Source organism: Acanthaster planci, linkage group LG08 (assembly GCF_054643075.1).
Source record: "Acanthaster planci isolate LZ-2023a linkage group LG08, COTS_SCS, whole genome shotgun sequence".
Classification (NCBI taxonomy): domain Eukaryota; kingdom Metazoa; phylum Echinodermata; class Asteroidea; order Valvatida; family Acanthasteridae; genus Acanthaster; species Acanthaster planci.
Genome location: NC_141784.1, coordinates 5,858,340 through 5,875,903, shown reverse-complemented (window position 1 = coordinate 5,875,903; position 17,564 = coordinate 5,858,340). Strand labels below are relative to the sequence as shown.

General features: G+C 41.3%; 2 protein-coding genes across 2 annotated transcripts; both read left to right on the top strand.

The window, feature by feature from the left end:
• The first annotated feature begins 1,688 nt into the window (after positions 1-1,688).
• Positions 1,689-4,354, top strand: LOC147798323 (uncharacterized). Its single transcript, XM_087140532.1, has 3 exons — positions 1,689-1,941; positions 2,627-2,676; positions 3,672-4,354. The coding sequence occupies exons 1-3, from the start codon at positions 1,902-1,904 to the stop codon at positions 3,867-3,869; spliced, it is 288 nt and encodes a 95-aa protein (XP_086996658.1). The 5' UTR covers positions 1,689-1,901; the 3' UTR covers positions 3,870-4,354.
• A 6,807-nt stretch (positions 4,355-11,161) lies between these two features.
• Positions 11,162-13,335, top strand: LOC110989655 (ovomucoid-like). Its single transcript, XM_087140464.1, has 3 exons — positions 11,162-11,370; positions 12,089-12,120; positions 12,635-13,335. Exons 1-3 carry the CDS (start codon positions 11,331-11,333, stop codon positions 12,830-12,832), a joined length of 270 nt encoding a protein of 89 aa, XP_086996590.1. The 5' UTR covers positions 11,162-11,330; the 3' UTR covers positions 12,833-13,335.
• The last annotated feature ends 4,229 nt before the right edge of the window (positions 13,336-17,564 follow it).

The window sequence follows — 17,564 nt, the reverse complement described above, 5'->3', positions numbered from 1 at the left end:
TGCCCCTGTCCAGAAAAGTAGCCATTTTCAAAAACCCTCCCTCAGCAAAATGGCTCAAATAGTGCCACTTTTAAACCCGATTGCATCCAAATTGCTCAGAATTGGAAGCCCTGAGTCCGGCCCAGAGGTCCAGTCTCATATTTCTTGAATTCCTCAGTTCCATGTCTCTCAGGACCCTCTAATATAGAATAGTTTGAGTGTATAACTTTTATTAATGAGCTCGGCGGACATATTTCTGGCCTAATTACCAGGGTGCACTCTTCAAGCGCCATTGAAAACAGTGTAAAATCAGCACTGTTCAGGGGCCAATAACATGTATACCAACATCCCTCGGATTTCTGAAACACAAATTAAATTATTGTCTGGTCTGTAATCTTTCAATTTCTGTTGAATTTTTTTGTGGGTTAACCAATTACGTTTTTAATTATTCCCACAAAACAAAATAACCCCGGAAAAGTGATTTTGTCTGATTGCAGCCATTTTTCAAGTAGCAACCCTCAACTTTCTTGGGCACTTAGGACCATTTTCAACCGTAGTTTCTATCCATTCTGCTCTCATATGAAAGCTCAAGGACCCAGGAAGTTGATCCTGGTAAAGATTTACACAATCTCCTTTTTTCAAAAGATACTGTGAGAGACACTTTTAATGCTAATGAGCTGGCCGGAAATTCTCGCTTGAATTAGTGGACTGCACCCGGATGTCAGATGTCCAGACTTCAGTTGGTCTCAGACGTTGTATTCTCATAGGGGGCTACCCCCAGAACTCAGTGTGGAGTCTGACGTCCGCTCCGGGCCCCTCCCACGTTCGTGGGAGCGGGGCGGAGATCGACTCCGTTGTAATTCGGGGGGTAACTATTCCATACTTATTCCACGAGCAAGTAACAGCACTTTCACATCCCTATGTAATAAATTATCGTGTAGGTGTCGTAGTGCACCTATATCGTAGGCCTTATAGCATCATGAGGAAAGTATACGAGTCATTTATTTACTTAACAGCGTATTTTAATTGTTTAATCGTGTTTATACAATGAATTCGTGAATAAATGCCACAACACAATGCAACTCTGTTGAGTTTCTTATTATTCTAAAGCAAGACAAAGAAAGCGAAAATAAATCCTGCCATCCAGTCCCATGATGCAATGAGAATATCAACACGGTGGTTTATAGAACGCCGTTACTGTGTCTGGTAAGGCCTATGCCAGTCAGTGCTCGACGCCTCGTGTTACGGTGCGCAGCTGATACGTTTAATATGCTGACAACTAGCATACCGACCAGCTTAATTGGCTGATGCACCTCAAGAACATGGATTATAGGGATGGACCAGTGCTACCACCCAGAGTTATTCGTCAAATTCCACTGGTATGTTTTCCAAAATCAGCGGGTGTAGCCGAAGGGAAGGGGACCGTGATGGCACACCCCATCATAAAAATCGCCCCCATTGAAATCTAGAAAACAAAGAAAGTAATAATTACATAAGTATTAAGAAAATACTAGGGCTTCTAACCCCCCCAGCTCAATTTTCTCTACAATTTGCTCTCCTTGTTATTTTCGATTTCGCTAAATTTATACTGAATAGATGGGCTATCAGTCAAACATTCCGACGTACCAAAGTACAGTCGGTTGAAAAATCAGACGTTAATTTTTAATTTAATACCGATGTGACTAGTGGCACGTGTAGACCGTCAGATAAGCGTGTTTTCGAGTTCCAGATATCAGTTACAAGATAGTATAGCAAATACCATAAGAGCAGAATAGCGAATACAATGAGAGTTATCCTCGGTGTTCTGTCGTCATTTTAGCGACGCTGTTGTGAAAGTTGCACGGACTCTACAAGGTTTCATTACTACAGTTTGTATATGCTTGCATCTACGCAAAAGCGAGGAATCGTACTCGATCTACATCATGCGTTCGTTGGCTTCGCTATTCAGCTTTGGAATAGCAGGTAAAGCTTTTGATGCAACTTTTGTACGCTCAATAAGCAAGCGTGGATTTATCTGAAAAGACAGAATGTAAAGACTTTCTTCCAACTATCCAATCCAATTCTTACATAATCCCATCAACTCCACTGCATTTCTCTCTTTCCCTCATCACTCATAAAAAATTGTTACGAAGGTCTCAAAAGAGACGATTATTGTCACTGGTCAATTATTAGTGTAGCGTTCCGTTAAACAGACAAGACGGCATTTACCGTGTTTTCCGAATGGCATGTCTTTTTGAGATGAGATAAATATCGTCATTTCGGACACCCTTTCGTATATCCATGGCCGTTATGTCGTGGCTTCATTCGTGTTTTCATTGTTACGTATAAATAAAACCTCAAGTCCATTATTATTGTTTTGTTCATCTACTAAATTAGTTTTACTGTAGAAATAACAAAACACAAGCTTGTCGCAGCATGCAGAATTAGTTGGTAAGAAAAAAATGTTTAAAAAAACTTATACTTTATCGGTAATAGATTCGATCAAGTCAAATCACTTTTAATTCCTAAATTCCCTGAACCATTTATATGCTTACATGCAAATAGGTCTTGACTTAACACTGTTGCAAGGCATTGTATTATCTGTAATGGTTATTAGCATTTCCAAGCTTTCTTTTTTTTAGATCTGCTAACACTTTCTTAATTGTAGTTGTCGTTTTGATGGATTACTGCGTTGCACAAGTATCAGAACCGATGACGGTGAGTATTATAGTTGTTGCTGTTTCTGCTGTTGTTGCTGCGTTGTACTTCCACTGCTTCCGATGGTGTTGCTGTTGGAGGTGCTGCAGCCGTTAGTGTTGCCTGCTGCTGCTTCTCAGTTACCACTTCTGTTGCTATTTCTGCTGTTGTTCTGGTGTGTTGTTTTTGTTGCAGCTGTTGCAGCCTTTAGCGTTGCTTGCTGCTGCTTCTCATTTACCACTTCTGTTGCTATTTCTGCTGTTGTTCTGGTGTGTCGTTGTTGTTGCAGCTGTTGCAGCCGTTAGTGTTGCTTGCTGCTGCTTCTCATTTACCACTTCTGTTGCTATTTCTGCTGTTGTTCTGGTGTGTTGTTGTTGTTGCTGCTGTTGCAGCCGTTGGTGTTGCTTGCTGCTGCTTCTCATTTACCACTTCTGTTGCTATTTCTGCTGTTGTTCTGGTGTTTCGTTGTACTGCTGCTGCTGTTGCAGCCGTTAGTGTTGCTTGCTGCTGCTTCTCAGTTACTGCTTCTGTTGGTATTTCTACTGTTGTTCTGGTGTGTTGTTTTTGTTGCAGCTGTTGCAACCGTTAGTGTTGCTTGCTGCTGCTTCTCATTTACCACTTCTGTTGCTATTTCTGCTGTTGTTCTGGTGTGTCGTTGTTGTTGCTGCTTTTGCAGCCGTTAGCGTTGCTTGCTGCTGGTTCTCATTTACCACTTCTGTTGCTATTTCTGCTGTTGTTCTGGTGTGTTGTTTTTGTTGCAGCTGTTGCAGCCGTTAGTGTTGCTGCTGCTTCTCAGTTACCGCTGCTGCTGCTGCTGCTGCTGCTGCTGCTGCTGCTGCTGCTGCTGCTGCTGCTGCTGCTGCTAGTATCACCCAATGTCCACGAGACAAAGACTGGAGGAACTCCTCCAGTTTTCCGGAAATAGCCAAATATTCCAAAGTCGTCCCGTCCATATTCGGCATGTTCGGATGGTACCGTTGATATTCGGTAATTCCCTCTGTCTGTACTGTCCGCAGAGTCCCGAATTCTGCAGGGGCTTGAGACCACCCATGTGCCCGAGAATTCTCGATCCACAGTGCACCAGTGACGGGACCAAGTATGACAATGTGTGCTTGCTGTGCGGAGCCATTAGAAACGGCGAACAACCGGAGGACGTCTCCTACGAACCGTGTCATGAAAAGGAGGGACACAAATCTCCCAGACATTCTCAGTAATCATTGACTGAAAAGTTGAAAATTGATGTTGACTTATTGTGAAATGGTTAATTTTGATTTCTATCAATAAATAGAACATTGCGATGTTGAATTTCATCACTACGCTGTCGTGGACTCAAATGATATGTTGAGAAACCACAGTTATGGAAAAAATAGGCCTAGGTTTACATAATGAGGAAACCTCAGAGTCTTGATTATAAAAAAAGCTTTATACAAACCTAATTTGCAGCCGGTGCATCACTGAGGTCTGAAAGTTGGTCAACCGAGGTATAAAGCCAGGAAAAGGCTGGACGCGAAGCAAGCCCATCAAAACAAAACAATGGATAATTGATACCTGTATATGTAATGCAAGCTTCCTTGTTATCGGGGAAACTACATAAAATTTAAAAACACGCCAACAACCGACCTTCTTCTGTGTAACCGTTATGTGAACTTGTTAAATGAAGTATCAAATGTCAATCTAAAGGTTGAGGGATATTGAGTAATCATTTTGTAGTATCTTTTGCAGATTCTTTTGTTCAGAGGTCATTAATATTGCATTCATTTTCTTATTAAGCGCAAAAATACGATGTTCAAATGCGCTTCGGACAAATGCCAAAGGATCTGCCCACAGAGCAAAGACAAAAATGTTGAATTTTGCGGATGGAAAGAAACCGGAAAACCTGGAGAAAATGTGCGAGGTGCGAGAAGAACAACTCGATTCTCACACAAGTCATGTCCAAGGCTGGGAATCGAACCCGGTACCACTCTAGACATGACATCCTACTTGCTGAGATCCTGACATATTTTATCTCACTGTGACAATATGTTTCATATAAGATATCGACATCCCGAGTTAATTTATTACAGAATAACGATATTCTTAAAGTCGGAAGTCTAAATCCTGGACTGACCTCTGTACTGACTGAAGGGAGATCGTGCACTGATTGGCCATCTCGTTGTGAACTAGCCTTTATCAAGGCGCTTGTCATCAACTGCACTGCATAAGGTAACAAGTTATCGGTTTCCACATTGGTTTTCCTGTGCAGTGGAAAAATCAAGGTGAGGTGTAACCTCCGGGCTCAGCTGATTTACATATCGCTTGCTGCATGAGGTCGCTGTTCGGCTTGATTTTCCCACGCAAACGCGGTACATGTACACAATCGGCAGTACAGGATTACAGAGGAGGATTACGTCAAAAAGGGCTCCAAAAAGTAGAGAGTAACAGCTTGTTGGTAAAGGCTTCAAGTATTTTTCAAAGCCTACATTCATAACCTGAAGGGTAAGCAGGTAATTAACAGGATTTTTATCTTGGACCTTGTGTTGACGCTGCATGCATGCACCGTTAATGTCTAGGCCTAAACGGCCAGATGTCACCACGATCGAGCAGTTTGAAGACTTCTTGTCATGCAGCGGGTAACCTTTAATGACTGGGCTATTTCCTTTTGAAGTTCAGAATTCTCTAAATGCAAATTCGAAAATTGCAGATGTTATTTCATTATGCTAAGCGCTATCAATCATGGAGGAAGGAAAACACTGGATCAATCAAACTGCACCGAAGTGCAATAACGCGTACGGTGTAGGGCCAGTCATTACAATTTTTTATACACACATCTTAAGTGCACAAAGAAGTCATTTTAAAGTCAAAATCCACTTTGAATAGTGGCCCTTCGTCTCGTTTGATCTGAACAATCCATTTTTTCCGAAGGATCTTGCTCTTTGGCAATCGATGAAAGCTAATTTCTGGCGATGATCTTTGTTCGTGATTGCTACAACACGGCACTGAACAATGCCTCGCCATATTTTCCGACAGCGCAGATTCCCCTGCAGCCTCGTTTTCAATTCCGGTGCATAAAATTTGCTTAAATATTAAGATAGGCCTAAAGCTACAATCCTGGACAAATCTCGTTGGGCCTCCAATCCCCGACCCCCCTTTCAAATTAACGAAACACGTCAATTTTGCACTGTTATGGGCAGAAATGCCTTGCTGTGTCGTCTACGATGCACTCCTTCAAAATAGTTGTGACTGTACACTATAGAGCTATATGCTGTACACGCACAATACAAAATGGATAATTATCTTGCTTTTTCTTACACAATTTGCCCGAAATGCACATTTGTCTGTACTTAATCGTTGGCTGCCATTTTTGTTTTCCACAAACAGCGCCTGAAAACGCACGCCAAACGGCACGGTAGACACATACAGAACCGTGAACCAATTCAGACAATCCTGGCCAAATCTCGTTGGGTCCCCGCCCCCCCCCCGTCAGTGTTGGGTGTCGATGCGCGGTCTGCCCTCCGGTTCGACATGGCAACATTGAGTGGGGGGGGGGTTGGGGGACCTGGGGAGGGTAACTACACATGTATGTCTGTTGATACGTGTCCCAACAATTGTTGCAATGATTATAGCACATCATCATTCTGATCTATGGTGTGGACTTTAAACAAGTGACTGATGAGAAAATGCAAGTATTAATATACGAAGAAGCGCATTGGTGTCTTCACATCAACATTTCACACAACCAAAAATACAACGTAAGGTCTTCAATGTTGAAAATGAATTATAATATGACAGGAAAAGTGCTGCTTCAACCACATCTTTGAAGAGGGGATTTGCTGTAAAGAGGTTCTCTGCACAAGACAATGTGTCTGAAGAGATACACACCACACATCAGATCCACCACACAACACGTTATGTAGCAGAACTATTGGGTTGCTGATTCGGCTGTCATTTTATGCTAGTAAAGGAAACGAGAGAAAACGCACCAGCCCCCCCCCCCAGAAAAAGATCGGCAAAAATTGTGTGTCATTCTCATAATACTATTACAGATTTCAGACGTAGACAGGTGTATTGACGTGGTATGGGGACTTGCCCATATTGGTGTGCGTTCATTTAAAACAAGTAAAGAGAAACTGTCAGGAATTTTAATGTTGACGCCCGTCGTTTGTGTGAATGTGCATTTTTGCTACGTGCTGCATTATCGTTTTACTCACTCAGTGTTTACACAGTAACATTCTGTGCAGTAAGGTTACTGACTTCGTTTATCTCCTTAAAATGAATTGCGTAAAGCGTTATCTCTGAAATGGCCGAGTGGTTAAGCTCGCGGTTATCGGATTGTTGGACGGTGGGTTCGAATCCCAGAGGTGGCTTTTTATTTTTCCAACGCTTAGTTGGTCAGTAGCTATAAGAGACTCTAATTCACCCGAGTAAAATACCAGCAGTACCTTAGCCTACTGGATAAGCTCTGCGGCTGGCACTGTCCGCGAAGTCCAGGTGAGCGCCTTAGTACAGGTTCGAGACGTATGGCCGACTCGGCGGCCAGGGCTTAGGGGCCTGTCTCGTTCCTCCCTTGCATGGTCGCTCGAACCCTTTTGGGGGTTAAATGGATGGGCAGGGAGGAAGTGCGTTGGGCCGGGACCCCGAGACCCAGAAGAGTCCTATATGGAAGCCGGTAACTGCGATTCCTAGCGAATTTCAGGAGTCCGTGCGCCTGAATGCTTGGTCAACACCGCATAACTTTTTGATTTTTCCCTTTTGAATTTTTTCCTGTCCCTGGGCGTAGAACCCACAAGGCAATTTTCTGGGTTTGAATACAGTGAGCTAAAGGTTTGATGCTGATTTTCTTTCATTTATAATATTAATATGCAAATTCGACCATGAAACCGATCCCAACCGGCTTGGGTCCATTTCTTCTCAGTGATCTCATATAAAAGCCCTGTAGCAAATGATTGATGATTCAACACAACGGTAACAGATCCAGAGGTGGCATAGTCAGGCGGTACTCGCCTTCCTATTTTATCGATAGAAAACATTTTCATTTGTTTTAACAACAAATTTCGTTTGCTTTCAAATGCAGAATAATTTGATATTTCAAAGAGTAATTCTTGCAAAAGATATGCGTCCCATATCTTGGGTCGCAACAAATGCGTTGCAATGCCGCCCTTTCTTGTGAATGGATGATCCATCACTGGCCAGACAGGTTTGCCCAAAACGTACAAGCAGGAAAATGAAGAAATAACATCAAAAGAAACGAACAATCCTTAGTTGCTGGAATTTCAACAACAGAAACGACATCGAGAATGCAATGGATGTCAAATCAGTAAAGCTTTTAGTTTTACCCCATTGTCGCCGCAAAAAGGCGCATAGCCCATTCAGTTTCCCCCCATGCACGGTAACCCACGTTACATTTTATTTTGATCTGACTGAAACTTAATGTTGTCATCTAGTTATCTGTGCCTCATTGGCCATAGGTTTGATATCGGAATTCAGAGTAACAAAACTGGCACGGCAGAAAGTCACCATTACATAGTCAAAAAGTCACCATTACATAGTCAAATATGTCCCTTTTCGAACTAAAATAGAATACCTCCAAAATGTTTAAACCTGTCACTTCTCAACAGTTTCTAAAAATCAAATGCAGGTACTGACTATTTCATATTTCCAAAGTTTCCCCTTAAGTGTGTCCAGGATTGTAGTTAGCGCGGTGCGGATAATGTCAAACGCCTTGATCAAGGCTATTTGTAAGCCTATCGGGCGACCATCTTAATTCACGTGACAGTCGGTATTTAATTCGGTTTTTGTTCTCCACATGCGATCCACATGGTATTTGTATTTTATAAATGTATTTGCGCGGGGGCGTTGATTCCCTCGTCGGAGATAAGTCGAGACTTAACCAATTCTGTTTTTTATCTACCAGAGTCGCGCCGATCGATTTCGGCTTTCACGGTCATAGCCCAACTAATCTAGCCTCTTGGTCATGAAGTCTAACAACACGTGAAAAGCGAAATCTCGAAACAGCCTGCCGTACAATTTTGCTCCCGTAGCGCACGAGGATTTTGTTTGTTTTCTATTCCCAAACGAAATCGTCCAACTCTTTCGTTGTTCATGAACATACGCGTGGTATCGGTCACTCTCTGGGTAAAGAAAGATGGCGACCGGTGCCTTCAATTAACGAGGGCGCTCGTTCCATCCAGTGGGTATAGAGATCAGCGACATCGTGAGGTACTGTACCAAAGGATGAGAACATCCTGAAGCACAATGATGATTCTATCTGAGGATTAAACCATCTTGAAATAAGGATGATGGCAACCTGCAAGTTAGATGTCGAAATCAAAAGTAAGCGATAAATTATCTAAGGATGTTGACATCCTACTCTGAGGAACTCACCATCTCTTGAAAAATTGGAAGCTGTTATGTTGTTTCCAGGATGTTTTCATACAGCCATAAACTCGGAATGTCGTCATGTATCGTTAGGAAGTTGGAGGCCTCCATAGTAGGCATATTTCCAACCTTACAAACGAGTCCTGTAGTTTTTCACTACAAGTCCATGGACTTTCTCGATGTCCTCCTTCAATGGCGAAAAGCAATGCGTTGGGTTTTGCATGGCGCGGATGTCACCCGTGCTGCTCCAGTGACGGGACGGAGTATACAGCAACCTGCACATGTGCATGCTGTGCCAACTGATTGGCCAAGTCCCTAAAGACGTCTCGTACGGACCATGCCTTAAGAATTGTCGAGCTCCTGAAAGGAATTATGATGTTCTCATTAATCAGTGACCGGAAACTTGAAACTTGCTGTGGTATAGTTTGTATCATGCATTGTGAAACGGTAGCAGTGTGATCTCAGTCATTGATGAATATCGGAGATATCTTGCTTTCATCACGTCTCTAGACACCGTGGTCAGTCTGTCTCTGCTACAGGTCGTTGCTAGCAGTGTGATCTCAGTCGTTGATGAATATCGGAGATATCTAACTTTCATCACGTCTCTAGACACCGTGGTCAGTCTGTCTCCTGCTACAGGTCGTTGTTAGCAGTGTGATCTCAGTCGTTGATGAATATCGGAGATATCTAACTTTCATCACGTCTCTAGACACCGTGGTCAGTCTGTCTCCTGCTACAGGTCGTTGTTAGCAGTGTGATCTCAGTCGTTGATGAATATCGGAGATATCTAACTTTCATCACGTCTCTAGACACCGTGGTCAGTCTGTCTCCTGCTACAGGTCGTTGTTAGCAGTGTGATCTCAGTCGTTGATGAATATCGGAGATATCTAACTTTCATCACGTCTCTAGACACCGTGGTCAGTCTGTCTCCTGCTACAGGTCGTTGTTAGCAGTGTGATCTCAGTCGTTGATGAATATCGGAGATATCTAACTTTCATCACGTCTCTAGACACCGTGGTCAGTCTGTCTCCTGCTACAGGTCGTTGTTAGCAGAGTGATCTCAGTCGTTGATGAATATCGGAGATATCTAACTTTCATCACGTCTCTAGACACCGTGGTCAGTCTTTCTCCTGCTACAGGTCGTTGTTAGCAGTGTGATCTCAGTCGTTGATGAATATCGGAGATATCTAACTTTCATCACGTCTCTAGACACCGTGGTCAGTCTTTCTCCTGCTACAGGTCGTTGTTAGCAGTGTGATCTCAGTCGTTGATGAATATCGGAGATATCTAACTTTCATCACGTCTCTAGACACCGTGGTCAGTCTTTCTTCTGCTACAGGTCGTTGTTAGCAGTGTGATCTCAGTCGTTGATGAATATCGGAGATATCTAACTTTCATCACGTCTCTAGACACCGTGGTCAGTCTTTCTCCTGCTACAGGTCGTTGTTAGCAGTGTGATCTCAGTCGTTGATGAATATCGGAGATATCTAACTTTCATCACGTCTCTAGACACCGTGGTCAGTCTGTCTCCTGCTACAGGTCGTTGTTAGCAGTGTGATCTCAGTCGTTGATGAATATCGGAGATATCTTGCTTTCATCACGTCTCTAGACACCGTGGTCAGTCTTTCTCTGCTACAGGTCGTTGTTCAAACCAATTCTATCCACTGAAAGCTCGACGAATGTATAGCATGCAAGTGAATCACCAATACCTCATGTTGTGGTCAGATCTTTCCCTTGGCTGCAGTGGGCAACTCTGCTTTCACCCATTGCCATAACCAAATGCGCTGCACGGGAATCAGCTGATTTCCTTGACGTCTCATGGGGAAGACTTTGTTACTGCTAACCATTGGTACTGGTACGTTTTGGTAGGCACAACAAAGCTCTGGTAAGGTTGTTGATCCTCAAAGATATTTTTGGCAATTTCAATTGGTCAAGAATTGCAATGATGTTCAAAGCATTAACCAAACAGAAACAACCGAATAATTGTTCGTTATCCTGTCAATATAAATGCCAAAGGGTATGCGCAGAAATGAAGCGTACTGGTTGGGACAGTGACGATACCCACAGTGCTTTGCGCTTCCTTCATGAGCAGCAAACGTGCGAAGCCTTGTGTAAATTTTGATGACGTGTATAATTAGAAAAGCCTAATACGTGTAAGCCACAGCTCTCATTAGTTGATTCCACAGGACTGTAATAGACTTGTTAGGACGACGATCTTCGCTTCACCGTAATTTACCACCAGGCTGTTGTTAACGCTGTGCTTTTCTGATACAGATATACCTACGGCAAGGTTGTGTGGGGGAGTGTGTAAACTCCGCAATATGCGTTCATTTTTTTGGCTTCTCTACGTTGGACTGATTGGTAAGTAAAGTGCCGATCGTTGGTTCGTTGCAATAATGTAAAACACTGAGGGACCGTCGGTAGATGAAACATTTGATACTGCTCTTTTGACGTCAGAGTTGTGTTTTTGCTACCTTTCGCTGCTAAAACTATAGTTAGAGTTGAATGCTTGCATGATGAATCTACAATAAGTTTTTTTTACCTTAAAAGTACGCCCTATAGTTGGGCGTCAGTACAAAGTAACAGAAGGTTTCACCAACGTGTTAACAATCCCACGCAGGTATAATACACGCACTACTAAATACTAAATGACAGTACAACCATATCAAATTAAGGGGGCAAGTAATGTCCACTTTGAACGCGATTGAGGTAAAATCGAAACCGACCAAACAGGGATTTTTCTGCAAACTTTAGCAGCCCGTACAAGTTGTAGGCAAATCTAAATTGATCTATACTTCTATACACCCACAATGCTTAATTCTTTTCTCAAGTTCGTTTATTTTTACATATCCATGATTGTCTGCTATATAGCCTTCAGTTTTTAATTACTTTTTTCAGAGAAATACTAATATCAAAATTCCGTTGGGTCCGTTCTTAGCATAGACAGAAGTAAACAACAGAAAGCACCGTTTTCATCGACCATCTGTTATTTTAACATTGATCAACCTAAAACACAATAAGGCTCCACAAGCACGGTACCATGCTATTTTAGACCTGTTCTTATTTCTTCCGTTCACAGTGGTCATCACGATGGATTTCTGTACAGCACAGGTACGCTCAAGTTGATTCGGTATTTCCACCACGTTTCGTTTTGGACGTTAGCGGGTTGATGAATTTCCCACACAAATTTTAGAATAGTTCTCTTGTTGGCCTAGTGTAGACGCTTTGCTCGCCGTACCGGACTAGCAGAAGCACGGAAATAGCACGGCACTCTAACCTAATTGTCCAGTTTTAATTAGTTTCGGCAGTGAAACGTCACAGTTAATTATATTGCGTTCCTGTGCATTTTCACCTTCAAAGACGGTTAACTACGCGCTGATAGAGAACTACAAGTGATTAGATTTAACCTCGAAATGTACGCTGTATTTATATTCGATATGGAGTTCATAGAAGGGCCGTGCCACTACGTTCATTTGCGCTGCGAACGTGGCAGACACTGTCCAGCCAAAGAACGCTGCTGTGCCGAAGACTGGAACACACCGCGCTGCGTACCGAATGATAAACCTTACACTAGCCTGTTCAAGCCTTGCTTACGGGACACCTTCTCCCTTCCGTCTTTCCACAGGACTCCCAGTCCACAGCCTCCTGTGCGCAATTCACTACTATCCCGGGGTGTCCAAAAGATTATGACCCGATGTGCACCAGTGACGGGAACAAGTACGGCAACCTATGCCTGCTGTGCAGAGCGATCGAGAGCGGCAAACTCCCCGAGGACGCCTCCTTCGCACGGTGCACCGAAGAACAACTTGAAAATAATCAGTAACAGGAAACTAAAAAAGTGGTGGAAATTTATGGTGTATTATGTCAGTTCTTCTAAAATGGTTGAACTGTGATCAATAGAAGATACATATCTATGAAGACAACACAGTGGCCTTAATCGTTTCTGCTGAGTGGAGACAGGCTAGAGTCCTTTTTTCTTGGTTTTACCTGTATGCCTAGAGAAACTGCATAATATTCTTAACCAATCGTAATCAGTTAAAGCTCCCTTGAAAAGCTTCATTTAAGGATAAATCAGACTTTCACTAATCGTGTCAGTTGGAGTTGGAATGACGCAAATTGATCATTTACACATAGCAGTTTGCTCTTTTGCATATTCAAAATTCTTGAGTTATTTAAATGCATTAGCCTTCTTACAAGAAAGCTACAATTATACACGAGTTGCTGCTGAGTATTGCAATGCTGCAAAAAGGGTTGCTTTCCTTGAATTTCAATCTTTAAATGACTAATCATCAATTAATTCATTGGAATGTTATGAAGAAGCAGAAACTGAGTATGCTGTCAAAATCTCTTAAACTGAAAAGAATTGCAATTCCATATCACTTCCAAGGTGTTGATAGATTTCCTTCATTGTCTTTTCGTCGTTCTTGTTTTAATTAATTGTCTGAGTTTCTTTGCATTGCTGGGTTAGTTGATTGTTTTGAAACTAAAACAATCAGCGCAAACGTTACTAATCTGTTTAAAATCGGTCAAATAAACTAATATCGATTTGACAATGCATGGCTGAAAATATAAAGTGTGATAACATTTTCTTAAAAGCATGTGTTGATACCCAAAATAGCCTGTCGTGCAATTTTGCAGCGTGTCAATACGTACCCAGCAAGCGACCTTCAAATCATTGACGTGTTATTTATTCAGCAACAGCGCAAAATAATACTTTGGAGTGGATCTGGGAGGCAGGAAATATATGTCAGTATAACACGTCGTTGCCGAAGCCAATATAACTGTAACAAGGTCCCCTTTTACAAAGCTGTGAAGCAGAAAATATTGCCTGGTAAATCATAACGTGTTGGCAAAAAAGTAAGCAAGTTGTAAAATTCCCGCTAATGCAGAAATGCAGAACTGTCTCGGGTGGGTTAAAAATTTCATATTCAAATTGTCCTTAAACCCTGTTCAAGACAAAGTTCTCCAATGTTGAACCACGATCTTCCATTTATTTTAAGTTGAACTAAATACCTTTCTTTTAAGTTTTAAATTGAAATTTCATCATCTTTTTTGACGTTTCCATTGTCTTCTGGTAGCTTATAACGTTCCAGCGCTGTGTTGTGACTTCGTTTTGGTTGATGTAATTTGTTCTTGCCCTGTTAGGGGGTCTTTCAACATTTAGACGCAGGTCCTAAAATAAAATTAGTCATAAGCCCATGGGGTGACCCCCCCCCCCCATCCAAGCGTGGCACTGCATCGACAAGGGAATAAAAGTGCGATATGGGGCTTTTTGGAACTAATGCCTTGGAAACAGGATGGAGCCTGGTGATTGTATGCACCGTGTTACGATACGAAAAACTCCAAACTATTTAATTATTATGAAGCTTGAATTTTCTCTGATGCAACAAAGGATTCAAACAAGATCACACCGATATAAGGAACAAATAAACAAGTATGATTTAATGAGAAAATTACACTTAGCATAAAACTGCGGATTGGAACTAGCTTACAATGATAACGGTAAAGAATTATGAACATATCTTATATAAACAAGATGATCTTATCGGGGAGAGCTTGGCAGGCACTACAGTGAAGAATGTTTGACTCCATTGATGGCCAAAAAAAAAACAGTCCTTGACTGTGCAAAAATGAGCTGCGACGTGGATGAAGACCACGTCCAATCAGAATGACCGGGCTCAAGGCAGAACGGCAAGGGCGTCATAAAAACGGGAACTTGATGATCCTACAAACTTGAACTAGATTCAGTTCATGAACTATTTTTTTTTCGGGACAAATTTCAACTCTCGCCTCACTTGGTCTGGACAAACATGTCTCACAAGTACCACAGACGATTCGCCACCACAGGTTTAAATGGTGCAGACGTCAACAAGTCAAAAGGCTTCTCACTTCTCGCGTACGGTAGAATTGCCTTCCAAAATATCTTTTTGTGTCTGCCAGGGTCCGTCTTTTATAGCCTACGACTCTTCAATATATTTCTTTTCATTACGTAAGTTTCTAAAATAGACTTTTTGGCATTACTTAATCTTACAAGAAACGTCCAGAACGTACACTAGAAATAACGTTCTACATGAAACTTCCGTAACGTACCACTGGAATATTCTGGACTACAGTGAGGTTATTCAGCGTGGCCAGGGGTCAAATGCAGGTCACGAGCACAGTCTTGTGAGCTAGCTTTACATAATCTGAAACACATACTGAGGCGGCATGTGTACACGTAACAACCGAACTATCTTTCGAAATAATCACCCTTTAGTCTAGAAACCAGCAAATAAACATTCTAATTCGTACATTGCCACCCAAATATATAGTCGTCCGACAGTGTAACCCTTGCAATGACGTAATAAAAATCAACCAATAATGCAATACCAACGGATAACGTAAAAAATTACTTATAATTACTTGATCATCACCAATTGTGTTCAAAATACTGCTGCTGGATTAGTTTGTAAGCAACCCAAGTTTTGTCATATTACTCCGTGAATTTATCAATAATTGCACTGCAACACCTATTGCCTATCATCGTCATCAAAGTTATCGACAATTACATGATAATTGGTTTTGGTTAGGCGGAAGATACCCAATTGTTGCAATTCTTTTCCCCCAAACTGTGTCATCAAACTCATTCATTGCAAAATATTGAAAAATGTGTTGTTTCGTTTCAAGCATGGATGTTGAAACACAAGTTGAAACTTAACGCTGGAAAAACAGAGGTGATTTTGTTTGGTTCTCAACAACAACTGGATAAAATCCACATTAACCATGTTAAAATTGGTGACAACCATATAAAAATCGTTGACAATGTCTGGAGTCTGGCCGGATACAAGATTGTCTATTACTCTCATATCAATCATATTTGCAAGAGGGTGAATTATAATGTAAGGTAGTATTTGAAAATATACGAATCAAGGAGTTACTGAGAGCTTGGTTCATTCATTAATTACTTCTAAGCTGGATTATGCCAACTCTGTAGTGTATGATATATCTCAATCTTCGATCGTATAATAAACTTAACGACAGGACATTTGCAATTGCTGGACCGACGTTGTGGATTTCTTTGCCAAACCAGTTGAAAGATATTAAGAATGAAAACGAGTTCAAGCGTGCAATCAAGACGTACCTTTTTAATACATGTTACAATTAACAAGATCTTATTCATATAATTGTATGTTTTATTAATCATGTGGTAATTTACACGTAGTTTTGTAGTTCTCATTATAATTTTAATTATAGCATAGAATTGTTATTGTGTAATCATATTATTTTTGTCATTCGGATATGGGCGCTTTATAGAAATGGCTCTTTAGAAATGAAATAAATATTAAATGTTACCTATCGCAATTCAGTTCAAACTTCTATACATGTGGTTGGTTTTTACCTACAGATATCGTTTTCAGAAAACAAACCTTGCGACGAATCATTTTCAAATTAATATACCATTGCTGGTCCAAAACTCTGGAATGATCTCCTGATTGAAATTATGCAGCAACGGAAATCTCAGTTTTAAATCTAAACTTAAACTTTTTCTTTCGGAAGGCTTTTAATGTGAAATTATGAGTTATGCACGACTCACTTTCGTAACTTGTACAAGGAATGAACATTTTCCTTGATGAATAAATTTTTGGGTTTTTTCCTCTTTTTTTCTTAGAAGTGATGTACATGCTCATGTACTTTAGAGCGCATGGCCTTGTTACTATGAGAAGTATGAATTAACAACTTTGAATTAATAAAAAGACCATAAAATATGACAAGAGGCGATGGTTTTAGTCATCTCATTCAAACAAGAGGCTTTACATTCTTGGCAAGATTGACCTTGTTAAAATACAGTAGCACAACCACAATGGAAAAATTAGATGTAAAAAATAAATGTTCAGCTCCAGTTTCCTTAAATGAAATTCTCATGAGGTAGCTGTATGACATTCTTTGCACATTGTTTTCTGCTTTAGCTTAGAGGACACAAGTTGCACGTCAAATAGCCTACGAAAAAAATAATTGAAAACAGTTCAGCTCCTGAGTCAAAATGAAAATAAAATTCTCATGAGGTAAATGAGAATTTTCAATCTACCTTTGATTTTGGCAAGTGACAATACATGAGTTGCTACGTTCATACATGTATGGTTACCATAACGCGATGCCCATCGCCACTGCATGCACTGCATGCGTATGTAACGCCACTGCCTCGCCGACACTGAAATAGACTGGCCCATCACGGTTTGTTGCTTAAAAGCGTTTCTAATGTTACATACGTAAGCATGACGTAAGACTACTTCGTTTGTCTGGTTCACAGACGTGGGCCCGGGTCCGAATCAATTGGCTACGGCCGAAAATTACACTGAGTATTTCGCAGCATCTACGGCCAGTTCCCATAGAATCTTGCATGATATCAAGCCGCAGCCAACTGATTCCGACACGAATGACGTCATCTGATAAGAGTGCCCGACTGAAATGTGTGGAGGCCTTAGGGAATTCCTTTACAGGACATATTACTTAACCCCATCCATTGAAAACACATTAAAATTACGCGGTAGCAGAATTCCTGCCGATCAAGTAAGTTT